Below are 19,365 nucleotides of genomic sequence, written 5' to 3' on the forward strand. Positions count from 1 at the left end.
TCTGTTTAACTAACTTCCTCATTTTTGTGTAATTCCCCTTTTTGAAATTAAATGCCAGGGTGCTGGACTGCTGAGGTGTTCTTCCCACCACAGGAATGTTGAATGTTATTATATTATGGTCACTATTCCCAAGCGGTCCGGTAACGGTTATATCCTGGACCTGATCCTGCACTCCACTCAGGACTAAATCGAGAATTGCCTCTCCCCTTGTAGGTTCCTGCACTAGCTGCTCCAAGAAGCAGTCATTTAAGCCATTGAGATATTTTATCTCCCCTTCTCTTCCTGAGGTGACATGTATCCAGTCAATATGGGGGTAATTAAAATCCCCCATTATTATAGAGTTCTTTATTTTGGTAGCCTCTCTAATCTCCCTCAGCATTTCAATGTCAGTATCACTGTCCTGGTCAGGTGGTCGGTAATATATCTCTACTGCTAATTTCTTATTATTGGAGCATGGAATTACTATCTATAACGATTCTGTTGAACATGTTGATTCACTTACTATTTTTATTTCATTTGATTCTACATTATCTTTCACATACAGTGCCACTCCGCCACCCACCCGGCCTGCTCTATCCTTTCTATATATTTTATATCCCGGTATGATTGTGTCCCACAGATTTTTCTCATTCCACCAGGTTTCAGTGATGCCTATTATGTCAATCTTCTCATTTAATACGAGGTACTCTAGTTCACCCATCTTATTAGTCAGACTCCTAGCATTTGTGTACAAGCACTTTAGAAATTTGCCACTGGTTATTTGTCTGCCCTTCCCTGATGCATTGGATTCCTTTGTATGCGGTTGTTTGTCTGCTCTGGCCCATGGTTTGCCCTCTCCCCTCCTCTCTTTCTGACTACAGCTTAGAGAATCTCTATCAATGGATTCTCCTCTAAGAGAAATCTCCCTCCGATTTACGTGCATCTCCGCACCAATCGGCTTTCCCCCATCTCTTAGTTTAAAAACTGCTCTACGGCCTTTTTAATGATTAGTGCCAGCAGTCTGGTTCCACCCTGGTTTAGGTGGAGCCCATCCTTCCTGTATAGGCTCCCCCTCTCCCAAAAGTGACCCCAGTTCCTAATAAATCTAAACCCATCTTCCCTACACCATCGTCTCATCCACGCATTGAGACTCTGAAGCTCCGCCTGCCTACCTGGCCCTGAGCGTGGAACTGGAAGCATTTCTGAGAATGCCACCATAGAGGTCCTGGATTTCAGTCTCTTTCCTAGCAGCCTAAATTTGGCCTCCAGGACATCTCTCTTACCCTTCCCTATGTCATTGGTACCTACATGTACCACAACCACCGGCTCCTCCCCAGCACTACACATAAGTCTGTCTAGATGCCTCGAAAGATCCGCAACCTTCGCACCAGGCAGGCAAGTGACCATACGGTTCTCCCGGTCATCACAAACCCAACTATCTATGTTTCTAACGATCGAATCACCCACTACTAACACCTGCCTCTTCCTAACTGGCGTTCCCTCCCCCTCAGAGGTATCCTCAGTGCAAGAGGATACCGCAACATCCTCTGGGAGGAGGGTCCCAACTACGGGATGGTTTCCCTCTGCTCCCATTGAATAATCTGTTCCCTTGACTCTCATCCTCCTTAAGAGCACTGGGGCTCTCAGACTGGAGGTGGGACAGTACTACAGTGTCCCGGAAAGTCTCATCAACATAGCTCTCTACCTCCTTTAGCTCCTCCAGTTCAGCCACCCTGGCCTCCAAAGCCCGAACTCAGTCTCTGAGAGCCAGGAGCTCCTTCCAACGGGTGCACACATACGCCACCCGCCCACAGGGCAGGTAGTCATACATGTTACACTCGACACAATAAACAGGATAGCCCGCACTCTGCTGCTGGGCTTCTGTCTCCATTTTTCTAATGAATAAGTTTAAGTATAAACTGGGATTCTTTTTAAACCACTGGAGTATAGATTATTTTAAGAGTTATGTTTTAAAGAAGGTCAGAAGTCACTCGTGCCCTCTAAACTCCCACAACTCCCTCTCCAAACTCTCCTGTTAGCTGTTCCTGGTCGCGCTCTCCCTGGTCGCTGAGTCACAGGCTTATATAGCTCTGGTAGCCCCTCCCCCTGACTGAGGCTCAGCCAATTAACAGAGGCTTCTAGATTTCAAACCTTTTAGAAGCTCCTTTAAACAAACAAAGCAAACAAACAAACCAAACAGACAAACACAAGCTCAGCACACTGCAAATAACTCCCCCACACACAAACACACACTCCAGACAGCCACTTACCACAAGGGTCCCGTTTTTACTCCTCTTTTACCTGGTGAATTCCCTCTCCAAACTCTCCTGTTAGCTGTTCCTGGTCGCACTTTAGGAATTTGCCACTGGTTATTTGTCTGCCCTTCCCTGATGCATTGGATTCCTTTGTATGCGGTTGTTTGTCTGCTCTGGCCCATGGTTTGCCATGGACAAGAGCTGAAGTTATAAACAAGCAGCAGAAAAAAAAGAAACAAAAGAAGCCAAGCCCAGATTTTCAAGTGGGCTTTATACATAACCAAGAAGAAGTAGAAAGAAATCACAAACCCAGTTGTTGGTCATTTTTAAACTGTAGGTGGTTCTGCATCAACATGAGAGAATGTGGAGACTTTCCTTGTGAGGATCGCTTCACCATATCCAGTCTCGTTTATAAAAACTGAACAGAAAAGAATGAAGCTAAGTAAAAATTAGTCCATCTGTTTCGAAACAGAGCATGATGGCAAGATGCACCTTTGGATAGCAGAATGTAGCCTTTGTGTTCTGCCACTATCAGTGGCTTATATTACAACATCTTCCAGTCTGGTAAGCAGGGAAATTTGGGTCAAGAAAATACCTGACACATTCTATTAGCTTTAAACACACAGTACTCTGGATCTTCTAGCAACTGGCATCTATAGTATGAGCACTGACTGTAAAATGCCCAACCTTCGCTTTGTAATAAGGCAGTCTTCTCAGGAGCCCTATAATAAGATACAGAGTTTAAGCTAATGAACTGAACGGAACAGATAAAATAAATCCTGCTCTTAGGGTCTTTTGACAATGGGATTATTGTTACTCCTGAAAATGGGGCTTCAGCTGGGAAATAGGATTCTTGTTATTTACTGTCACACACCATTTGAAACTTCTTCTTTTTTTAAAAATCACTTTAATGCGAAGCCAGAGAAGGCAAGAAAAACTATGTGGGTAAATTATAGAGAGCCTATAGAACAGAGTCAATTGTCTCATTTTTATTATAGTGCTTAAAACTAAGTTTGGCAGAATTCAGTTTTTATTTGTATCATTTTGATGGATAATATCAGTGTTTATTTTTAAGCATTTGTTTTGTTTTTATATATTTACACTTTCACAGCTGCATGAAATTATGGGAGTGTCAGACAATAGATACTTAATGACTAGCCATTGAGATTCAAAAAGCAAACACTTTATAATGGTTAAAAACACAAATTGATGACATCTCAAACCAAAATATACAAAGGAAATATCCTGAAATTAAACTCTAAGAAGTTCTCCTGCAACATTTGTCTCTTTGCCCATCTGAAATGTTTATTATCAGTGGTAGAAATGTTTTTCGTCAGTTTGTGTGCATACAATGAAATTTAGTACTGTACTTCCAAGCCTACTTAAAACTTGAATATTTCACTTTTTGCCGCTTATGTAGGCCAAGTTATATGCCCAGCTTGGCCCTTGCTGCCCCCTCTCCAGCCAGGCCCCTTTCTCCTGCTAATCATTAAAACTATTCTTCTCCAGTTTTTGTTTTGTTTTGTTTTTGTTTTCACCAGAATCAATAGGTTTCTCCAGTGTTCCCTCTAATTTTTTCCACCCCTGAGCAGAATGATTTTTGAGCAACATTATGTGCACCCTGATGTGGAGGTGATGTACGACATGTCACCTTCATATTGCTGCACATAACAAAATTCATGTGGTGGGAGTGGGACCCAAGGTGTTATGAGTGTGGGAGAGAGCTTTGGCCTGGGATGCAGGAGTGTGAGGGTTCTGGCTGAAGGTGCAGGCTGTAGGGTGGACCTGGGTTTGAGGGACTCAGGGCTAGGAATAGGGTTGGAGTGTAAGGGCTCTGGCTGGGGGTGCAGGCCCTGGGTTGGGACTAGGCATGAGAGGTTTGAGGTTTGTAGGAGGAGTTCTCCAGGTTTGGGAAGGGGCTCAGGGCTGGGCGCTGGTGTGCAGGAGGGAGTACACTGGACTTTGGTGCAGGGCCACAGATGAGAGCTTTGGGAAGAAGGAGGGTGCTCAGGGCAGGCAGAGCTTTCAAGGGAGGGCAGGGTATAGGTGCTTGGGCTTACCTCAGTGGCCTCCTGATGGAGCTGGCGAGGAGGGACCCCTTTCCCCCAGCCGTGGCATCTCTGTGCTGAGGCCAGCGGGAAGGGGCAAGTCCCTGGTAGCTTCAGGGCTTGGGGAGAGACAAGCCCCACTGCAGCTCTGAGCCCATGTGTGGGACTTAATGGACCCTCTGTGGGGCTTAATGGGAACTGCACGACCACACAGCTTATGACCAGTGTGGGAGAGCAAGGGGGCTAGCCTGATAGAGGGGCAGGGATGAAAGGGTCTAGGCAAGACCTCACTCTGGTGTCTAGACTGACTGTTACCTTGCCACAGGCCTCAGTATCACTGCTTTATCCCTGGGTGCTGAGTGACCAAGTGGTGATTTTAGTGGAAATCAGACTTTTCTGATTTTCACCAACAGCAATAGAGCCCTGGCCAGAGTGAGAGTGACTGATATGTGGGGGGCAAGGGCCTGGCTGAGGGGTTAGAGCCAGAATTGAGCTAGTCCACTTTTGGCCAAGAATTAAAATTGCTTTTCATGTAACGTGACAATTCTGAACATAGACCTGATTCTGTATGCAGGCTGGCTATCAAATCACTCAGCAGAGACTTCCTGTGGCTGTGAATGGGAGTCTTTCATACAGCTTCTGTGTAGGGGGGAAAAAGAACCAGATGGTAACCAGGACTGTGAGGATCAAACAAATCCAGTTGGAACAAGACAGTGGAAAGAGTCTTCACGATGACACAAGGAGCCAGACTCTCATTGACTTGAACAGGGCTGGTAGGTTTGGATCACTTTCTTACCCCCTTTGCTCTTTCTCTGCATGGGCTGAATGTTTAAAACTAATCCTGGGGAAAGGGAATGGAGTCTGGTTTGTTGCTTTCAATAAACATTTTAAAACTACTGTTAAGTGTAACAAAAATCCATATCTGGCCTAATGTTCATCTTTTCTGGTCCATTTGCTGATGGCACTGACCAGTCAGAAGGCTAGTGGCTCAGTTTCTCAAATCTGGCTGTCAGCCAACTTCCAAATAAGACCTTTTAACATGTCAAGGGGTATTCACTGGGACAAAGGAGCCACTTATACTCCCGCAGCTGTAAGTGTTGTTTAAAAGGAAAGTTCGTGCAGAAGGCAGAGTGGGATGTCAGTGCTTGAGTAAGAAATAGATGGCCACTTGCCTCATAAAACTCTAAAACTTCTATTTGTACAAATCAAACGTTGACCAACAACTTCATATATTTTAATGGGTAGTTAGATACATAAATTCAGTGATGGTCAGCCTCCTCAGCTCCCTGTGAAGTTGAGGGCTGCAGGTACTCATCACTGCTGAAAAGTGAAACATTTAGTTACATATCTCACTGTGCTTACCTGTAGGCCCCATGCTTACATGTTATTCTGGAAAGTTCTCAGAAAACTGTGGTTACATTAATTTCCCTGAAGGTAGTGAGAAAATGAAATTGGAAAATCAGGTGGCCTGTTTATAAGAGCTTTCTCAGAGGAAAGGGGAATAACGTTTCCATCTGTTCCCTGTGTTATCACAAGGGGGGGGGTGTCAATGTGTTTAAGTTAAAAATATTGGGGAAAACAGAAATAATCTATATGACAATTCTGCACATAGTCCCATTTTGACAGTTATTAAACATAGTTTTTCTTAAACAAACCCTAGTTCTCTCATGTGTTTAGCTTGTTGCACTTTAATATGTCAAGATCACAAGCTTGATTACTGCTGGAAATCTCATGTTTCTCTCTCTCTCTCAGGTGTTGGCCTGATGGAGGTTGTCATGGAGCCTGATATGAGCTCTGGGGAAGAGGCAGCTGCAGCAGTCAGAGAGCTTCAGCTTATTCTTCAAACACTTGGGAGCAGCCAGGCAATCATGGCAGGTAAAGCAGGGGGTAGGGTATGTTCCCTCCAGTTAGTTGTAATTTTCTGCATTTGCAGGGATAGTTTCACAGCTTCTGGTTATTTTGCTCCGTAGTTGCCTACCATTTAGCATTTTCTTAATGCTGTTTCCTTCTTTTAAAATATTTGGCACCTGTATAAGGTCATCTGTGTTTTAAGTGTCTTTATGAATCCTCCACCTTCTGCAGATTTTTATACTGCCTTCTACATCAATTTTACATTATAGACCAGGGCAGGATGAAGTAGCCAAGTGTTTTTGTTATTTCTCCTTTATTGCCCCTCTCAGCTCACCCTGTATGTACTTAACTGGGGATGGGAAATGTTGCAGCAGTGATGAATAGTTGAGAGTGAAGGCTCTCCCAGCATAGTTGATTATGTAAGTTAAATTTTGGATGTAAATTGATCACAAAACAAATGTTCAGCTGTGAACCCGTGTAACTCAGGGTGTGTCTGGACTACAGGGTTTTGTCGACAAAAGTGGACTTTTGTCGACAAAACTATACCTGCGTCCACACTACTGCCGAGTTCTGTCGACATAACATCAACAGAACTTGGCAGTTTTGTCAACGGTGGAAAACCTCATTCTATGAGGAATAACACCTTTTGTCGACAGAACTCTGGCATTATTGCATCTACACTGTCCTTTGCATCTACACTCCCATGTCGACAAAGTGGCTTGCTTTGTCAACAGAACTGGATGTAGTCTAGACACTCTTTGTCAACAGAAGCTTTGTCGACAGTGTCTGTTGACAAAGCCTCTGTCGACAAAAGCCTGTAGTCTAGATGTACCCTCAGTGATTTAACATCAAATTCAGCCCCTGAGATAAGCAAATGCAACTCCCAGTAAGTTACATCAGAGTTTCGCCCGCTCAGCCCAAAGTGGAACATGACTCTGAGAATGTCAGGGAATGGCTCTGGCTTAATTTAAAATAGTGCATAATTTGTAGTAGTGGTTCTTGGACATTAAGCTCTTTGGGGCAGGTATCTTCCTGTGTTTAGACAGAGGGACATTGATCGTTATTCAGGCTTCTCAGCATGAGGGATGTTACATTTCAATTAATCAGCTAATCAGTCTGTAAGGGGTTGGGTGGGGTTCTCGCTATCCCAGCTGTGCCTCTGTCTTTTAAATGTAGTAAGAGCCTCTGGCTCTTACTACATTTAAAAGGCAAAGGCGCAGCTGGGAACTTCGGGCGAGTGCGGACTATTTGAATCCCACGGGGCTCTAGCTACATTTAAAAGTCAGAGGAGATGCAGTGGGGAACCTGGAGCAAGCGGGGACTCAAGCAGTCCCCCCTCACCTGGGGATCCCTGCTACACTGCTTCTGACTTTGAAATGTAGAAAGAGCCCTGTGGGGCTCCTGCTATATTCCAAAGGCAGAGGTGCTGCAGTCAGACAGGCGTAAGCATTGACTGCTTCAGTCCTCACCACGCCATTTACCACTGTGCCTCTGTCTCCCCAGCAACCCTCTCCCCCATGGAGATGGTGCTGAGGGATATGGCTTTTAAGCCAGCTCCTGCAGGCACTGGCTCCTCCTCCTCTTCCCTCTCCCTCCCTCCCCCCGCCCTCTGTCTCTTATACAGAGGCAGCAGGGTTGTGGGGAGCGACTAGTCAGGTAATGAGTCAACTACCCAATAAGTCTATGCTTATCGGGTAATCGACTAGTTGCTTACATACCTAATGTAGGTATGTAACATATAGAAGAATAGTGAAGTCCTGCTTTATCTTGTGCCCTCCAGCTAGCTGCTTTTTCTGAGGTAATGTCCACTTCCTCAAGATCCACTGACACTAGTTTTAGACCATTGTAACACCAGGGCTGAGTCTAGACTGCATTCCTTTTCCATAAAAGGGATGCAAATTAGACACATTGCAATTGCAAATTAAGCGGGGATTTAAATCCCCCCCGCTTCATTTGTATAAATATGGCTGCCGCTTTTTTCTGGCTCGGAGCTTTGCCAGAAAAAAGCGTCAGTCTAGACGGGGATCTTTCGGAAAATAAAGCCTTTTCCAAAAGATCCCTTATTCCTTTTTTAAAGAGGAATAAGGGATCTTTCAGAAAAGGCTTTATTTTCCGAAAGATCCCCGTCTAGACTGGCGCTTTTTTCCGGCAAAGCTCTGAGCCATAAAAAAGCGGCAGCCATGTTTATGCAAATGAAGCGGGGTGATTTAAATCCCCGCTTCATTTGCAATTGCGATGTGTCTAATTTGCATCCCTTTTACGGAAAAGGGATGCAGTCTAGACACAGCCCAGTAGATTTACACCAGAGATAGAGGAGACTCAGGCATACAGGGGTGTCCCTCATTTTGCACACCACCTGAATGCCATATCAGCCCAACCTGCTACTTATGTAGATGTTATGCTAGACGGGCACTTACCCCATTGTCTTTCATGAATTTAGCCCTGACACCAAATTGGTATCACACTAAGGTATCCCACACTACCTTTAAAAAAAGACCCATCATTCTGGCAATATTTTTTCATTGCCATTATGTAGCTTTTAAACAAAACCCTTTTATTCAGGTGTGCTGAGAGAGATGTTTTTACTATGCTTTTTCTCTTACCAGTGTTGTTTGTTTTTAGGTGAGGGTTTGCTTTCTCTCATTTTATATTTCTATTAGTCGCTTCACTTGCAACAAACTGTTTAAGAGCATGGCTTCTCTGCAAGGTGATCAAATAGGAGATGAAGCTGGGCTTTGAGGGAGACAGCCTTTTTTTAAAACACACAAGCCACAGTTCTTTTTTGACTTTGTCTGGTTAATCCCCATCTCTTCCAATTTCAGTGAAAGAGTAGAGTCAAACGCAGTTCTTAGATAGCAGCAAAGTTATGCCAGAATAAAATTGTAGACATACATTTCTTTTGGTAAAGTGTTCTCTTCTCCTCGCACCAAGTATGATCCAATGTGAAAAGTCTCCTCTAAAATGAATATTGGGGTCGCTTCTATACCTTGCTCTTTCGTTTGCCTAGTCATCAAGTCTCAATGCATACAGAGAAGATTAACAAGATAACATCCATTGAGCTTTTACACACTGGACAAGGTCCACTTTTGCAATTTTAAATCTGCTGTCCTGAATGAGCTCTAAGGCTCTACACCTCTCTACAGATTTAATACTGGGCTATTGACATAGTCTTCAGAGGTACTTTTGTGTAAATATCAAATATTTACTTTATCGCATACTCATTTTAAGTTTAGATAAGGAGGAAGACTAGAGTACGAGATTCTTCTGTAAAATATTTCAAGCGGAGCTGGCAACAGACTTGGCAGGCCCTTGACAATGTGTGTATGGGGGAGGTTTGGCTCTGAGGCCCCTACCCCTGGAAAGGGGAGGCCTCAGGTGCAAGGTGGAGCTAGGTGCAGCCAGCCCTCAGCACTACCCAGACCATGCCACACCTCCATATCGTACAGAGCTTCAGCAGCAATTTAAAGGACCCGGGGCTCTGGCCACTGTTGCTGTTGCAGCAGCAGTGGCCTGGAACCTAGGGCCCTTTTAAGACTCCGGATCCCAGGGCAACTGCTCCCTTTGTCCTTTCCACCATTGGCAGCCCTGATTGCAAGAGCGATTTGAGTGTACAGTATGTGAGAAATGTATTTTTTGCCTTTGTTTTTCTTTCCTTTCTGTCTAATTTGCCTACCGGTCTCAACAAATTCTCTGCTTGGATGGATGTTTTGGAGGAATCTAGTAAAACAGAATTATCAATGAAATGGTCTGACAGGATCTCCTGGGGCTTCCAGTCCAACCCTGCCTTAGTGCAGGTTTGCCCTCTATGTAACATTCAGTTTGGCAGTATATGTTATGCTTGATTAGTCAGGGAGGATTCAAAATCTTGTTTGTTGAGAGAGAAGATTACAGTTCCTTGAGGGAGGGGAAAAAAACCCAAGTTGTTGACATTTGCCCTTGAGCTTTAAATTCCCAAGGATGCTTCAATAAATCTACCCCGCATCACTGTTAGTCTTGTGCTTCATGGTGGAGCAGCATACAGCCATCAAAAAGTAATTTCAGAAAGTGTTTTCACATGCTTTTGTCTGAACAGGAAAATAAAAGAACTGGAATCTTGCAGCCTGCTTTTTTTAAATTGCTTTTCTTTAAGGTGATTCATCCTAGTCTTCCCTCTCTTTACTGGACCTAACCTTTTTTTTTTTTAGCGTGTGTTTTTAAGGAGTATAGTTTTAAACCCGTGCAGTTACACCATAGAGCTGTCGATGAAAGGAATCGTGTCATTCCATTCCAAAAGGTAGCACTAGCAGAAAATTCAGTGACTGAAGATGGAGCTTTCAAATGGAACTATAAACAGGAAGCTGTTATGAGGCAGCTGATCTCTTCCTGACCTCAGATCTTTTACAGAAGTCCAGTATAAACATCCTGTACATAACATGCAGCTTATTAATGTATGCCAAGGTCATCTACTCTAGTGATGATGTTTCCTTTTATAGAGGGTCAGCTGAGAGTGGATGCCAATGTATCTGTGCATCACCCTGGAGAAGCTTATGGAGTAAGGACCGAAGTGAAGAATATCAATAGTATACGATTTCTGGCAAGAGCAATAGGTCAGTATTATTTGTGCCTTTATTGAAATGTTGTACATCCTCATTCTTGCTGGCAGAACCAAGTATCACAAAATGGTAATAGGTTTCGGTACAGGACAGTGTAGGTATGTTGGCCTCATTGACTAGCAGTTTTATTGTGAAAGTCGCCCTCTTTCTCCAAGGAGAGTAAAGGATTAGATAATTCAGTATTTAGCATGTCCTTCTTTGATAGATGCTAGCAGTAAAGCAACTCTGTGTCCTTAGATGAAATAGATTGCTTTCTCCGGGCATGGTGCCTGGTGTTTGTGAAGCACAGAGGGCATGAGCAGCATTGTGGGTATGGGTAGGAAAGAAGAAAAAGCGCATCCATTCAAGAAAAAATGCAGGGATGGAGAGCCTTCATTCAACCCCTGATGTGATGATGAGAAAACTGCTTTGGCTGTACAATTTAGCTGAAATCTTGAATGTCTGGAACTGGCTGCGGTGTGTGTGAGAGAGGCTTAACCCCCACACTTCCTCATAGGAACCAAATGTATACACAACAGTCATAGAATCATAGAATCATAGGACTGGAAGGGACCTCGAGAGGTCATCGAGTCCAGCCCCCCGCCCTCAAGGCAGGATCAAGCTCCGTCTACACCATCCCTGACAGATGTCTATCTAACCTGTTCTTAAATATCTCCAGAGAGGGAGATTCCACCACCTCCCTTGGCAATTTATTCCAATATTTGACCACCCTGACAGTTAGGAATTTTTTCCTAATGTCCAATCTAAACCTCCCCTGCTGCACTTTAAGCCCATTACTCCTTGTCCTGTCCTCAGAAACCAAGAGGAACAAATTTTCTCCTTCCTCCTTGTGACACCCTTTTAGATATTTGAAAGCCGCTATCATGTCCCCCCTTAATCTTCTTTTTTCCAAGCTAAACAAGCCCAGTTCATGAAGCCTGGCTTCATAGGTCATGTTCTCTAAACCTTTAATCATTCTTGTCGCTCTTCTCTGTACCCTTTCCAATTTCTCCACATCTTTCTTGAAATGTGGCGCCCAGAACTGGACACAGTACTCCAGCTGAGGCCTAACTAGTGCAGAGTAGAGCGGCAGAATGACTTCACGAGTTTTGCTTACAACACACCTGTTGATACAACCTAGAATCATATTTGCTTTTTTTGCAACAGCATCACACTGTTGACTCATATTCAACTTGTGGTCCACTATGACCCCTAGATCCCTTTCCGCCATGCTCCTTCCTAGACAGTCGCTTCCCATCTTGTATTTATGGAACTGATTGTTCCTTCCTAAGTGGAGCACTTTGCATTTCTCTTTATTAAACCTCATCCTGTTTACCTCCGACCATTTCTCTAACTTGCTAAGGTCATTCTGAATTATGTCCCTATCCTCCAAAGAAGTCGCAACCCCACCCAGTTTGGTATCATCTGCAAACTTAATAAGCGTACTGTCTATCCCAATATCTACATCATTGATGAAGATATTGAACAGTATGGGTCCCAAAACAGACCCTTGAGGAACTCCACTTGTTATCCCTTTCCAGCAGGATTTAGAACCGTTAACAACCACTCTCTGACTACGGTTATCCAGCCAATTATGCACCCACCTTATCGTGGCCCTATCTAAGTTATATTTGCCTAGTTTATCAATAAGAATATCATGCGAGACCGTATCAAATGCCTTACTAAAGTCTAGGTATATGACATCCACCGCTTCTCCCTTATCCACAAGGCTCGTTATCTTATCAAAGAAACAGTGCCAGAGTGAGGTCAATTTTGCCAGTAATTCCATCCCTAATACATTGCTTTTAGCTTCAGTAAGATTAACATAATCTTTTCAGCTATGCCTGGCAGTGAAGAATGTAATGCATTGCAATAATGGAAGATATAAAAGTGACTCAGCTGAATTTATTTGCTTTTTGTCAGACTATGAAATACAGAGGCAAATCAAAGAACTTGGAAATGGAGGAACTATTATGAATGAAACCAGAGCCTTTGATGACAAACTTGGGTAAGGTCAGATTTTGGAGAGGCTTTTGAAATATTAGCTTTGGCATTCTAATGCTTCTTGGTGAGATTGCCACTGGAGTTAAAATGTCCTCTCTCCATTTCTGTTTGTTTCCATTGCCATTCATGAGCATGGTCCCCATCGCAGGCATTAATTGTATTACAGTAATACCTAAAAGCCTCATCTGATGCTCGTTGTACTAGGGCCCAGTCCCTTCTCTGACAAGTTGATGATTTAAATAGATAAGACAGGCTAAGAGTGGGAGGAGAAACAGGCACAGAGAAGTGAAGTGACATAGCAGTTCAATGGCAAAGCTGGGACTAGAACTCTGGTTTCATGACTGCCAGGGCTATACCCTATACACAAGGTCGTTTCTTTTCTACCCAGGGATGTAAACTGCTCGCTTGAATGTTGCAAACTATTAAAATGATTTAAAAATCCAGGATCCAGGAAAACTCATTTCAAGTCAGACAAAACTTCCACTGGAGTGCAGTGGGATTTTTAGCTTGTGAAACAATGTAAGATTGGACTGTATGTGTGTTTGCTGCTTTAGCATAAGGACCACCAGAGGTATCTTCTACTCTCAACTTTTTGCGGTTTTGTGTTTAGTAATATGTAGCACTGAAGTCCAATATTGTAATATTGGGAGAAAATTATAAACTCTGCATTGGTCCACAGAGTGGGTGGAGTTGAATGCACGTTTGCTTTGAACAAGCTTAATGAAGCTTTCTTTATTTCCATGGTGTAATGCTATTTGCCACAAAACTAGTTATGCACAGGTATCAGTAATGCTCTGGAAAAAGAGTAAACCCCATTATATTTAGTATTTTATGCGTGTTGTCTTATTTTAGGTGCACCATCTCAATGAGAGATAAAGAAGGAAAACAGGATTACCGGTAATGACAATTATTTATTTTTAAACTAGAAGATTTACCTGACATTGCTTGGGTCCATAACTCATATAAGTTTTGGTTTTCTTCATTTTAATAATTGGTTTGGGATGGGGCTAGGGATGAGGTGTTCACTATGCTGGCTGCCCTGGGGAGAGAGCCCTCCCTCAGGGCAGCAGCTTGGGGCCAGCTGAGAAGTGCCTGTCCATGGCTGCTGCAGCGGACACAGCTGGGGAAGGGGGGCATGTTGTCCGCTGGAGGACAGACAGATTCTCAGACAAACAGGCGAACAAGCAGAGAAACTCTCTCAAATATATAATAGATAACTATCCCTTTTGCCACCTGTGCCTCCTGCTTCCCTAAAGAGGTTATAGCTGTCCTAGTTCCCATCTCTGGCCTGTTGCTTCCCCCCTGTGGGCATTAGACAGTAGAATGGTGCCTGCTAGCAGATCCCTCCCTTTCTGTTTTATGAGAAACAATCGCAATTCGGGTACATCCCAGTGTCCTGGCACAACCAAACCCTGACCTTGTTTCAAGTTATGATAAGAAGAAGCTGCATGCCAAATTTGGTGGTCCTAGCTCTTACAGGTTAGGAAGAGTTCTTGAATAAACAGTCTCACGCATGGATGGACACACACACAAACTTTCAAATACAGAGTTGATGTAACTGTTTAAGTCAATGGATGTTTTACTATCAAATTCAGTGAGAAAGCAAGGCTAAGCCAAGGGAGGACACTTCTTAAAATTCTGCCCTAGCTTTCCAAGTTTACAGAGTAGTATTTGTGGAAATAGAGCAGTAACCATTATTTAGACAGAATGGAGTTTCAGTTTTTGATAGCTAGTGTGCTTGGTCAGCTGGTAGTTTATATGATAGCCTGGTTGGCCTTTGTTTCTGAGTGCATGGGTATTAGATTAAAGAAGAGTCTGTTTTATGAATTAATTCCCTTACATGTTAGTGTCAGGCCAGGCGTGTAGGAAGAGAGTCCAAGCCATTTCAGCTAAAGACAGACAAAACTTATGATATGATATTTTTTATATTTCATTGTTTATGTATTTTGTGAACATATTTGTGTACACTAAGTGCGGAATTTAAACCCAATTTATTAAACATGATTTCTTTTTAAATGCAATAGGCTCAAAGGGTGCATATCAAAGGTTTGCAAAGGCAAAAACAATTTTTTAAAAAATATTTTGATGTATCAGTACATCATTCGCTTATGTCAGGATAAGGTTGCTACTTGAATCTCAGTGGTTTTCTGATGGTTTGAATTAGCATTCTCTTTGAGATCCTTTGTTCTTTGATGTTGTCACTCAGTTTTATTTACTATGACATCCTGCTGAGCATGATAATTGTGCTTTTAACACAGTGTGGGGTTTCATCAGGACACCTCAGGTTAATATGAGAGAGGTTGTAACCTGCACAGAGAATTCCTGGCAGCTTACTGTCAATATACTTCTCTCCTTTCCCACCCACACTGCCTTGATGGTCAGAATCAAAATTCATTCTCACTGATGAGAGATGGGTTCTACCCCCACTTAAAATTTCGAATGTCAAATTTTGTCAATTAATTTTTTTCTTTTGCTGGTTGTTTGGCAAACAGTAGAAGATAATCAGAGAAAACAGTGGCTATGTAAAAGCACAGGGACTGATTATCACTCCCCCCCCCCCCCCCCCCCGCCCAACAGTATTATCCTGAGCGGTGTAGTCTCAGTATCTTGTTTGGTTAAATCTTGTAATACAATTTCTAGAGGAGCATTAACTTTTTCACATAAATGTTACGGCTTGTTATTGAGATGGTGAGAATTGTCTTGATTAAAAATAACCACAAATACATCTCTCTTTGTTCTCCCCAGGTTCATGCCAGAGCCAAACCTCCCTCCATTGATTCTGTATGATACTAAATCATTGCCTGCTAATGTGAACCATCGGCAAGTGGTGAATATTGATTGGATTCGGGAGAGGCTTCCTGATATGCCCAGTGTGAGGAGAGAGAAGCTTGTTGAACAGTATGGGATTCTGCCCGAACACAGTTTCACCTTATTGGTGGGTCTATTGATTGAGTGCTAAACTAAACCGAGACACTTCAAAGTTTCAGTGCTTAGAGAAAACAGAGTGTAAAATGTTATATTAACCAGCTGTCAGCTGCCGTGGATTTTTAAATTTGGAAATGTATCTAACATCATCCTTAAATTGTTAGCTCTGTGCCAAATCCTTCAAATAGGCTTAGAAATAACATGTGCTGTTTGTTTCTATGGGAAGCGATTCCTGAACAAACTGGGAGGTAACAAATTGCTAATGAATGATGATCTCATCTCTCTACAAGTGGACTAGTTAACAGTGCTGACTGATGCACTTGTCTACAGGTGCGCAATCATCTTGGCAGACAGGTATTGTTTTGTCTTGGTGTCTGGAACAGAGCCAACCACATTGTCCTTGCTTAGCAAAACAAAGAATAACTATTGTTTTGGTAAAATATGTACAACATCTAACATGGTGAAACTTTGCCCAAAACATGCAGTCAGTAAGGGTGTGTCTAGACTACATGCCTCCGTCGACGGAGGCATGTAGATTAGCCAGATCGGAAGAGGGAAATGAAGCCGCGATTAAAATAATCGCGGCTTCATTTAAATTTAAATGGCTGCCCCGATCTGCCGATCAGCTGTTTGTCGGCAGATCGGGGCAGTCTGGACGCGATGCGCCGACAAAGAAGCCTTTCTTGATCGACACAGGTATGCCTCGTGAAACCAGGTTTACCTGTGTCGATCAAGAAAGGCTTCTTTGTCAGCGCATCGCGTCCAGACTGCCCCGATCTGCCGACAAACAGCTGATCGGCAGATCGGGGCAGCCATTTAAATTTAAATGAAGCCGCGATTATTTTAATCGCGGCTTCATTTCCCTCTTCCGATCTGGCTAATCTACATGCCTCCGTCGACGGAGGCATGTAGTCTAGACACACCCTAAGTTGGTGAGGGGGTTCTGGATGGTAAAGAAAGGGTTGTTTCAAATCTGGAAACCTCTAGAATCCATCTAAAGACCTTCCAGTCTCTTGAAATGAAATTGCAGCATCCTTGTTCTCTTTAAATCCCTTTTGAATTGATCCAACAGTGATGACTGTGTCCAGTATTTAAATCAAGTTTTCAAGAAATCTCTTAAGAATGTGGGTAGGACGGTTCTTGCCTTACTGGTGTTTCGTGTTACCAGTGAATCATAAGATTTCCTCATTTTTGGTGGGCAGATCTGTCATTAGTAGGGTTGTCAGGTGATTAAAAAAATTAATTGCCCAATTAATCGTGCTGTTAAACAATAATAAGACTCCAGCTGATCCCAGGCTCTGCGTTTCCTGCCCCTTTGAAACACCACCACAGCATTTCTAAGGGGCAGTATGGCGGGACCCGAGGATCAGCTGGGGACTCCAGCTGATCCCAGGCTACCACTGGACTGCCCCTTTCAAATGCCCTGGCAGCATTTCAAAGGGGCAGTGCTGCGGAAACGCAGGTATTAATGTGTGTTAATTGACAGCCCTAGTCTTAAGTCATCTAGACGTCCTGTGGCTGTGAACGTAGCAGCTGAGAGATGTTGGGATGTTAATGTGCTTAGGAGCCTATGTTTCTTTTCACATGTGTATAATTAACTCCACCTTAGGAACAATCCTTATTTAGGAAAACAAATATGTTTTGATCTAATACATTAGATTAGGATATCCACGTTTTTATTCTCCATAGAAATTCACTTATTTGACTCACTGGAGAGGATAGTTAACCTTAAGTCACCTGAAAATTGTGTTTCCATTGCTGTTTTAAGCCTAACACAGAACTACCATTGATGGCTTTGATGGGGCCAGATGCACAAATCTAAGAAACAGTCTTTCAAGTTACAGTGCCCAGGAGTATTCATTAAATGAATGGCAATAGTAGAGGGATGGCTTCACAATTCAGAATGTATATTCTACCCCTGCTTATTAGTGTGAACATTATGCACAAAAAGTAAATTAAAATGTCTGACTTCAAAATTAACATCGTATTTAGGTATTGCAGTAACTACTTATGCGTGCACACGCATGTTCCTAAATGGAAGATTGCGGCTCCTGCCAGATTCATATACAACAGGATGAACTGAAATGGAAGTGAATTTCCTAGTCTCTGAGGATTCTTATGGATCGCCAAATTTTCAGCAGACTTTTATAATTGCAATAATTAACTGGGAGTATTTGTAGGAACACACATTTCTCCGACAAAATCCCACATTTACACATGCTTATAGGCAGTTGTTCATGCCATTTGAGCAGCTAAATGTTGAGTTACTTGGTTTGTGCATGCAAATTCAATCTGAACAAACCAGTAGGCCCGCACATATTGCACCTGCAATTAAGGAGACCTGCTGAGGTTTTTGTCACATGTGGTATTTACATTTTGGCTTTCTTCCTGGTGGATGAGTTCTTTGTTTGGGTTGGGGTTTAGTCGCTTTGCTAATTTGATATAGAACTTTGGAGTTAATGTGCTGCTATGAAATAATCCTAATAAAAAGCATATTGACATCCAAAGAGATCCATCCAAGTTTTTATGGCCGTCATGTATAGATTGGGGTCATTTAAGTTTAGAAGATAGAGATGGCAAAGACCTATATGCTCATTCATTCTCTTCCTCTGCCTGCTCCCTATAGTACGTGCACTCACTCTAATATCGATTAGAGATAAGTCTAAAATACCCTATCACTCTAAAATACAGGTGCATGTGTGCTTATTGTAAAAGTTATAACATCTAAGGGGTTTTAAGATCTAATTGATAGATCTGAAAGATGTTGAAAATGTTCTGTACTAGTCTATTTGTTATGTAACCTAGTCTTTCTGTGCTTCTTTTCCACACAGTTTATACCTTTACTGGCTCCTGTTACATCTTTCCCACATGCTCCTCTGTTTGTTTCCTCAGAGCTGGTTGCTGTGGAAATACTAATGATACAAACAAAGAGAGAACAAAGCAGAAAATGAGATATGAGCAGAATTATTTTTCAGTAGAATGGTTTCCTTGTCTCTTTTATGGTTTTCTAGAAGGCATCAGCTGGACTTTAAAAACACCAACTCACATTGTGGGCCAAATGTCTGCAAAAATTGCTTCCATGAGATATTGCAAAACATGATAGCATTTTAAAGCTAAACTGGTTAGAAAGACATTTGAAACCACACCGTCTATTGTAGACAGTTTAGGACTATTAAAGAATCAATTTAAATCCTATGTAAAAAATGTCTTTGCATCTGCCTAACATTTTGAATGCTGCATTTTGTTCCAATTAGATTCTAATGAGCAAGTGACAGTGTATTGGTACACTATGTACTGAAAGCGCCACGTAACCCACCATAACAAGACAGTGCTCTAATTCCGAAATTCTGTTTCCCATTCTGTTCAGGATAAAGTGGAGTAGTCAGTTAGCATTCCTATGAATCAGAACATGGGAACATTTGGTGAAGGTTTTAAGATGGTAAATTTGTTTTTGATTTTTGTGTTTTTTCATTACGAAGGTGTGGTGTTTTAAGTGCTGAGTATTGCTGTTAAGCTATTTAACTGGTCATATACTATGTGAGGTAGGTAAAGATCCAAAATATCCTTTGGCTTATGTCGTTCAGTAACTGGTTGTAAGGAGATGTGTGCTTTAAAGTATACGTGTGTTATGGATGCCTTCTCTGCCAGTATTCTCTATTATTTGATTTTCATCTTACTTTTAGCCTGATGCTTACGCAGCATTTATGAGAGTTGTATCTGCTATAGTCATGT

The 19,365-nt window shown here is 42.5% G+C and overlaps 1 protein-coding gene across 1 annotated transcript in view; it reads left to right on the forward strand.

Annotated features, from left to right (window-relative positions):
* GATB (glutamyl-tRNA amidotransferase subunit B) overlaps nucleotides 1-19,365 on the forward strand; it is an 83,416-nt gene that overhangs the window by 36,234 nt on the left and 27,817 nt on the right. The window contains exons 4-9 of the mRNA XM_006111591.5: nucleotides 4,857-5,055; nucleotides 6,035-6,157; nucleotides 10,606-10,719; nucleotides 12,628-12,712; nucleotides 13,561-13,605; nucleotides 15,454-15,643. Coding sequence (XP_006111653.3) covers nucleotides 4,857-5,055; nucleotides 6,035-6,157; nucleotides 10,606-10,719; nucleotides 12,628-12,712; nucleotides 13,561-13,605; nucleotides 15,454-15,643 — 756 coding nt within the window. The remainder of the gene's footprint in view (nucleotides 1-4,856; nucleotides 5,056-6,034; nucleotides 6,158-10,605; nucleotides 10,720-12,627; nucleotides 12,713-13,560; nucleotides 13,606-15,453; nucleotides 15,644-19,365) is intronic.

The sequence above is a fragment of the Pelodiscus sinensis genome, chromosome 4, assembly GCF_052426305.1.
Source record: "Pelodiscus sinensis isolate ZL-2025 chromosome 4, ASM5242630v1, whole genome shotgun sequence".
Lineage (NCBI taxonomy): Eukaryota > Metazoa > Chordata > Testudines > Trionychidae > Pelodiscus > Pelodiscus sinensis.